The sequence below is a fragment of the Osmerus eperlanus genome, chromosome 21 (assembly GCF_963692335.1).
Source record: "Osmerus eperlanus chromosome 21, fOsmEpe2.1, whole genome shotgun sequence".
Taxonomy (NCBI): Eukaryota; Metazoa; Chordata; class Actinopteri; order Osmeriformes; family Osmeridae; genus Osmerus; species Osmerus eperlanus.
In genome coordinates this window covers 14,009,447-14,017,776 of record NC_085038.1, presented here as the reverse complement: position 1 = coordinate 14,017,776, position 8,330 = coordinate 14,009,447, and the positions used below count along the sequence as shown (strand labels likewise).

Here is an 8,330-nt window from a genome sequence, read left to right as displayed (position 1 = left end):
CACCAGGTATGCTGGCAGACTTGGACTACATAAACCGTTGCCAACAGCAAGATTTACTTTCTTCTGAGATAGATGAGACAGATGATGGTGCGGGGTGTTATGACGCCGAAATCGACAACCCTTCCAGTATTCTACCCGCTCCAAACTACAGGTCTCCTCTGGGAGCCCCCACAGACACAGACACAGAGAAATTCGAATCATATCTTCGCCTCATTGACACTCCGGCATACTCTGGTAACCTGGAAACACCGTTGGCTTTAGGCGTTGTCTGTGACTTTTTAAATGAACAGAGCAGATCTACAGAACCTTTAACACATCATGCATCTACGCCGCCTCAACTGGCACACATACTGACTGAACCCTCCGGAGCCAGTCAACCCAGCCACCAACACAACCCACAGCTAACCGAAAAGGTGTCTAGCAGAGGTGCTACTGTGCCAGCCATCGATGACGTATTGTCTTTAGTGAAATACTCGATACAATGCTACTCATGTCTGAAAACATTCAACAGGGAATTCCTATGTACGAACTACGTTATCATGCTCAACAAACCGGTTCAAAGTTCCTGTGGATGTGTCATATGTACTAAATGTTATCGTTCCAGTCACGGGTGTGTCCGGCATCAGGTGTCATCTACAAGATGTCACGTTAACACCACAGCTAGCTTTTTAGCGAATTGTTCAGAGTTTAACAGTGTATGTGGGGACTGGAATGTCAAACTTAAGACGGACGACCATTTCATGACAGCTGAAGCGGTCAACCCACATGTCCAGCAGATGATGAGACATGTCATTGACATCCCGACACTGCGTGTAGGTAGGTGTCCAACATCAATACCCTATCAATAGAATGCAATAATATTGTCCTTGAGAATATACACTGATTTTTGTAATTTTCTCTACCAAAGCTTTCAGGCATCTCCTTACTGCGGATGACAGCTTTTCCTTCTGCTACTGGTCACACAAACATTTGCCTGAAGAAGTGGCGTATCGATACGTATGCATTCCACATCTTCCAGACTTCTGGGACCATGTGAATGTCGGGTGTCGCCCTGCTCCTGACACTGCAACAATGATTGGCCAAGATGACAATCTGCCAAAATTATTTGGCGTCCAAATGGGGTGCTATAAATATCATTGGTCATGCTTTGTTTTAGACAAGGAGATCAATCTCTATATGTGGTGCTCCTCCATGTCTGTGGAAAGTCAAGTTATTTTTCCACTAGTCGACGCGAGTCTTGTCGATATCACCTCAAGTATACAGTTTCGACAGATGGTTTACTATTTAGCGGAATGGTTTACAATCCAGTACGTTGCAGCAGAGCGGCGTTTTAATGTCGTTTTAGACTGCTGCCCGGACCAGGGCACTTTAGTCGATGTAATAATTTTCCTAGCCTGGAAAGTCGGAATGCCTAAGTTTAACCCTTGCTTGCCTTTCCGTCGACATAGGGCAGAATACAGTTTCAACGTGGGTAGTGCAAGAGAGATGTTTACTTGTCCTTTTGATGCAAATGAGGGGGTAGATTGTATCAACATTATGGAAGAGTATAATTGTTTTCATAGCAAGACTGCTGCGTTTTTTTCTGGCCTCAAACTTCAACGTCATTGTACCAGCACAGAGTATTACGGTTCCCTTTAAGTCAGCATCACTGCATTATCCCCTGCCTGTTTTCATGCTGAAATCTAAGTCAATCTATGTAATGTGAACCAGTACAACGCCAAACATTGTAAAGGCATTGAAAACGGCCAGGACCGGGATTTATACGATGTCTTATATGTACTGTCACTTTACCACTTTCAAGTATTATTATTTTGTATTTTTTATTCTATTTTTATATTGTATTCTTTGCCAGTATTTTGTTATAGACTTTGTCAATGTTATTGTATATTGTTTATGCACCTGTCCACCAAAGTAAATTCCTTGTTGAAGTGAGTGTGTCTGTAGACCAGTCTAAATTCAACTTGAATAAATATGTAATAAACTGAGACATTTTTACAGCCAATAAAAAATGTTTAGACGCTTTACTCACATCACCTAAAACCAAACATATTACCAGCTTGATTGACTTTCAAAACATTTTGCCATTTTATAACCAACCAGAGATAGAAAATAATATATAGCCTAGCCAGAAGAATAGGCTATGTAAGTTCTTTGATATAGCGATGCCATTTTGATTTGTTTTTGTCTTCCGGCAACACACATACGTCATTTCTCGTCAGAAGAGTATGTTCTCTCGTTGACCCCAAAACAAAAACAACCGTTAGAGTAGCTAACTAGCTATATGCATACACTTGTAGAACTATGTGACCAAATCATTCCCAAACACTTGTAATGCATTGTTTGTCAACTCAGTAATGTTCATTGATCGCTTTGTATTTCTAAAAGCGTCTGCTTTTAGAAATACAAAGCGAAATACAAAGCCCCCCCCCCCCCCCCCTTCCCTTCCAACAGATAAGCGCTGAATCTGAATAAACCTTTTGTTATGTCTCTGAGAGCTACTGACCTACCTCCTGTTTCTCTCTTTCTCCCCCAGGGACCTCCTGGCCCTCCAGGGCAACCTGGAGTCGATGTGAGTTCAATATCCCTTCATTGTTTGACCGTACGTGTTTTTCGTTTGCACAATGCTGTGAACAAGTAAAAAATGTGAAACATACATATTGAGTGTCTTGTACTCATTTACCTCCCTGCTGTGTAACTTTACTGTATTTTTCAAATGGCTTTGCAAATAGTATATACAGTTAGGTCCATAAGTATTTGGACATTGACACAATTTTCATCATTTTGGCTCTGTATACCACCACAATGGATTTGAAATGAAACAATCAAGATGTGCTTTAAGTGCAGACCTTCAGCTTTAATTTCAGGGTATTTACATCCAAATCAGGTGAACGGTGTAGGAATTACAACACATTTTATATGTGGCCCCCCCTTTTTAAGGGACCAAAAATAATTTGACAAACTAACATAATCATAAATCTAATTGTCACTTTTAATACTTGGTTGCAAATCCTTTGCAGTCAATGACAGCCTGAAGTCTGGAACCCATAGACATCACCAGACGCTGGGTTTAGTCCCTGGTGATGCTCTGCCAGGCCTCTACTGCAACTGTCTTCAGTTCCTGCTTGTTCTTGGGGCATTTTCCCTTCAGTTTTGTCTTTAGCAAGTGAAATGCATGCTTAATTGGATTTAGGTCAGGTGATTGACTTGGCCATTGCAGAACATTCCACTTCTTTGCCTTAAAAAACTCTTTGGTTGCTTTCACAGTATGCTTCGGGTCATTGTCCATCTGCACTGTGAAGCGCCGTCCTATGAGTTCTGAAGAATTTGGCTGAATCTGAGCAGATAATATTGCCCGAAACACTTCAGAATTCATCCTACTGCTTTTGTCAGCAGTCACCTCATCGATAAATACAAGGGAACCAGTTCCATTGGCAGCCATACATGCCCACGCCATAACACTACCTCCACCATGCTTCACTGATGAGGTGGTATGCTTTGGATCATGAGCAGTTTCTTCCCTTCTCCATACTCTTCTCTTCCCATCATTCTGGTACAAGTTGATCTTGGTCTCATCTGTCCATAGGATGTTGTTCCAGAACTGTACAGGCTCTTTTAGATGTTTTTTGGCAAACTCTAATCTGGTCTTCCTGTTTTTGAGACTCACCAATGGTTTACATCTTGTGGTGAACCCTCTGTATTTACTCTGGTGAAGTCTTCTCCTAATTGTTGACTTTGACACAGATACGCCTACCTCCTGGAGAGTGTTCTTGATCTGGCCAACTATTGTGAAGGGGTTTTTCTTCACCAGGGAAAGAATTCTTCTGTCATCCACCACAGTTGTTTTCCGTGGTCTTCCGGGTCTTTTGGTGTTGCTGAGCTCACCAGTGCGTTCTTTCTTTTTAAGAATGTACCAAAAGTTGATTTGGCCACACCTAATGTTTTTGCTATCTCTCTGATAGGTTTGTTTTGATTTTTAAGCCTAACGATGGCTTGCTTCACTGATGGTGACAGCTCTTTGGACTTCATATTGAGAGTTGACAGCAACAGATTCCAAACACAAATACCATACTTGAAATCAACTCTAGACCTTTTATCTGCTCCTTGTCAATGAAATAACGAACTCCCTTTATGAGGGAATAACATACACCTGGCCATGGAACAGCTGAGCAGCCAATTGTCCAATTACTTGTGGTCCCTTAAAGGGGGGGGGCACATATAAAATGTATTGTAATTCCTACACCGTTCACCTGATTTGGATGTAAATACCCTGAAATTAAAGCTGAAAGTCTGCACTTAAAGCACATCTTGATTGTTTCATTTCAAATCCATTGTGGTGGTATACAAAGCCAAAATGATGAAAATTGTGTCAATGTCCAAATACTTATGGACCTAACTGTATAAATAAAGTCTTACTCACTTACTTACTTACTTAATTGAATGTGAATATTTGAGATTCGGAGCAGTTGCTAATGTAAGCTAATTAAAATTTAACTACAGGCCTATGCAGTGTATACGATGAATTAATTAAATAATCTTCTCTGTCAGAAGTTAACTTTTGATCCAAGGTTGTTTCTCATAATATCCCGGACTTGAATGTCTGGTAAGATTTATAAACAGGACGGTCAGGGTTTTTTTTTTATTCATAGGTTTGTGCAAAAAACAAAAAACAAATAGCTTATTATGTCTCAAGCATGGCTTCTGACCCACAAAGACAATGTGAAAATTTGAGATGTTTATTAAGGATGCCCATTAGTCTAAACGTGGTGTGTGTGTGTGTGTGTGTGTGTGTGTGTGTGTGTGTGTGTGTGCGTGTGTAGACCCTGGACTCAGACAGCATGGACCTGTGTGTATTCATCCCCAGCGACCCCCACTCCTCCATCCTGGGCTCCTGGGACTACACCTCCTGCTCAGACGAGAAGACTCTGTCTTTCTGCCAGTACTACGCAGGAACACACACACACAAACACACACACTATGCAGGTACACACACACTATGCAGGTACACACACTACGCAGGTACACACACAACGCGGGTACACACACACTATGCAGGTACACACACACAAGGTACAGACACACACAGCTAGCACAGACACTTACAAGTAACACACACAAAAACAAAACAAAATCTGTTTTCTTTGCTGCAGCGTTCCCAGACAAGCCTGAGGCTCCCAGCGTCTCCACGGAGCCCTTCCAGGTGAGGCAGCACACCTTCCAGCTGCTGCACCAGAACCTCACCTGGTTCGATACGGTGGAGGCGTGCCGGACGCCCTTCGGCAGGCCGTCCTCAGCGTGCACGTGAGCCGAGCGCACAGCCCCACGTGGATCGGTCTGAGCAGCCAAGACGTACAGTATATATGAAATAACACTTTAGCAACTCTTAAGGATGACAATGAACACATAAGAGCAGCCTACCATCCTTTGTAAAAAGTAATAGAAAGGAGAGTAGACTATAATAGTAGAAAGGAGGGTCTTGAATGTCTGGTAAGATTTATAAACAGGACGGTCTGGTTTTTTTTTTCTTCATAGGTTTGTGCAAAAAACAAATAGCTTATTATGTCTCAAGCATGGCATCTGACCTACAAAGACAATGTCAAAATTTGAGATGTCTAAACGTGGTTCCTGGGTTCCAGGCAACAACAAAAAAACACTGGATTTTGTGTGTGTGTGTGTGTGTGTGTTCTCTGTGTGTGTGTGTGCGTGCGTGTGTTAGATGCCAGCCGACGATGGAGAGAAGGCCAAGGAGAATAGAAAAGTTACTAATGAGTCAAACAGATGGAGAGAGATGTAGAAGGAGAGGCCATACCTATAGAGAAGTTCGGCTGAACCACAGAACGAAGACATTGTTTTTCCTGGAATTTGTTTGCGTGTGATCTCACACTTATTAGTCTTATGGGTGTAGTACTAAGGAATAATATTTAGTTGTGATGTGATGTGAAGACGTTTATTACAGGGTTATTTTCCAATTGCTTAAGCACAATTTTGAAAACAGGGCTCACTTTGTCAAAACACAACACACGATTCACACAACTAGACACACAAGTAGCAGAACACCTCCAATCTTTTGCACTTCGTTCAAAACTATACAATCATGTATAAAAAAACTATTTCTGTCACCGTATGCCACACACATGGTTCATAAAATTGGACTGTTTGAATCAGTTACACACTGTAGTGAAAAATGGCCTTCTGTTGTGCTCTTTCACTGTCAGATTTCATTACTGTGTTATTTGACATTTTTTGTGTCTAAGCAATCAGAAAAAACTTTATATATATTTAGCATGGTTGTGACTCAGATAGATTCGGAGCAGTAGCTAATGTAAGCTGATTTAAATTTAATTACAGGTCTATACAGTGTATATGATAAATGAATTAAATAAATAAATAATCTTCTCTGTTGAAAGTTGACAGAGAAGATTCTGAGCCAAGTATTTTTCATAATATCTCAAACTTGTCTGGTAAGTGTATTTATGTCTGGTAAGATTTATAAACAAGAGCTACGACAGTATAGGCTACATTATGACCTTGGTGCCTAGGGATTTATGGGAGGTTTTTTTTTTATCAGATCTCCCCTATTATAAAAACGTAACAGCCTCTCACAACTTTATCAGAAACATTCACCAACTGTAGAATGGAGTTTCTTACGATAAGCCTGAAATGGAAATTTTCCCCGGAGACGCATATAAATTTCCCCAAGGAAGGTGTCCAAAAGTGGTTCCTGAGCGAGTGGACAAATCAAGTCTTGATCAATGACTTAACAGTCATTTGCGTAAAAATTGCTAAACGAAATGTGTCTAGATATTCACAAGAGATTTTGAGATTAGCCGAAAGTCTTTGGTCAGACAGGGATTGTACTCAGATCGACATCACAGATTTTAACGATTTAATAACATCGCCATTGGAAGACATGGTAAACAAGTGTTGTTTTCTAAACACTGCTATCATTCCGGGACAAAGCTTCTTTGAACACGTGAACAACGTCGTTTCCTTGCTAATTAATCACAATTGGGTAATCGGAAATGCCTTTATCCGAGCTGATGATGAGACAATGTTAAAAATCCATTGCAGACATGTGAGTATACTATATTCTAACTTGGCAATGTTTTTCTGTCATAAAAACTAATACATACATTGTTTGCACTATACAATATACATTATATTTGATCTACCCTGTACATAACTATTGTATTGTCTGTTTGTATTGGATGTACTGTCTGTTATTATTGTAAATATGAGAGCTGTGACACCTGAATTTACCAAGGAATTAATGAAATATCTCTATCTTTCTGTCTTCAAAACAGGAGCCGCATGGAGTAACAGTCTTGGCGGGAGGTTCAATGAAGTTCATCCGATGTGGCAGACCGCAGTCTATTTTTGAATTACTGAAGAAAAACGGTTTTGTTTCTTCAAACATTTGGAATGAAAAGCTGTCCCTCTCAACAAACGCTCCGTGTCTGGCTTTGATCACACACAATATGAGTATTGCCAATGTCAACAGAATTGTTGAAGCTGATTTTTTTTTTTAAACATCTGGTTTTTATCACAATCTGTATAATTTGATAATTGATACAACACCTAACATTATGAGAGACAGCCCACACGATCTGTCACGTGGCGATGGCAGAAGGCTGCCGGCCGTTTTATATTTTTCAGATCCAAAATGCAGTTTGAACCATGTGCTAAAAGAAGATGGACGGTTCACTTCATTTATCAACGGTGTAGATTCCTCACACACGGATATCGGAGAGAGGACGATGGAACAACTGGACTCGCACCGCGGCCTCCTGCTTGTTGGTAAATATACAATCCGAGTTTTTATTGTCAAGTCTAAACATTGTGTTTACTGTAGGCTAAAGGGTGTTTATGTTTAATCTTAGATACGATGGCCAACAATGGACTGCCACCGACAGAGGCACTTGGAGATGCTATGGAGGTTGCCACCTTTTCCTGTATCCGATGTCTGGGTTCTGCAGATAACCATCTCAAATGCGGTCATCTCATCTGTCAACCTTGTGTTGAATGGATGACGCAGCAAGAATCAGATCTGGTTTTGTGTGGTTTTTGCAACGATTTCAGCCATGCAACCCCCGTCGACATGCACACCCCCTCTACTTGTTGCGATCAGGGAGAGTGGGCGACAGGTTGTGGTCATTTAACGTGTCTCTGTCAATCAGAGGTGTGCACTGTTTGTGGAAACAAACTTCGTAATCTCCACAGAATGTTAAAGATATCTGCAACTTATTTTTCCTCACCGCCTGACACACAATGATACATGCTGGTCTGCTTTTTAAGGGGTTAAAAGTCGTGGAAGGCCTTTCCAATATGATTGA

The 8,330-nt window shown here is 41.0% G+C and overlaps 1 protein-coding gene across 1 annotated transcript; it reads left to right on the top strand.

The window, feature by feature from the left end:
- Positions 1-384: 384 nt before the first annotated feature.
- LOC134007590 (uncharacterized) lies at positions 385-1,894 on the top strand. The gene is made up of 2 exons (XM_062447164.1): positions 385-816; positions 908-1,894. Exons 1-2 carry the CDS (start codon positions 540-542, stop codon positions 1,636-1,638), a joined length of 1,008 nt encoding a protein of 335 aa, XP_062303148.1. The 5' UTR covers positions 385-539; the 3' UTR covers positions 1,639-1,894.
- The last annotated feature ends 6,436 nt before the right edge of the window (positions 1,895-8,330 follow it).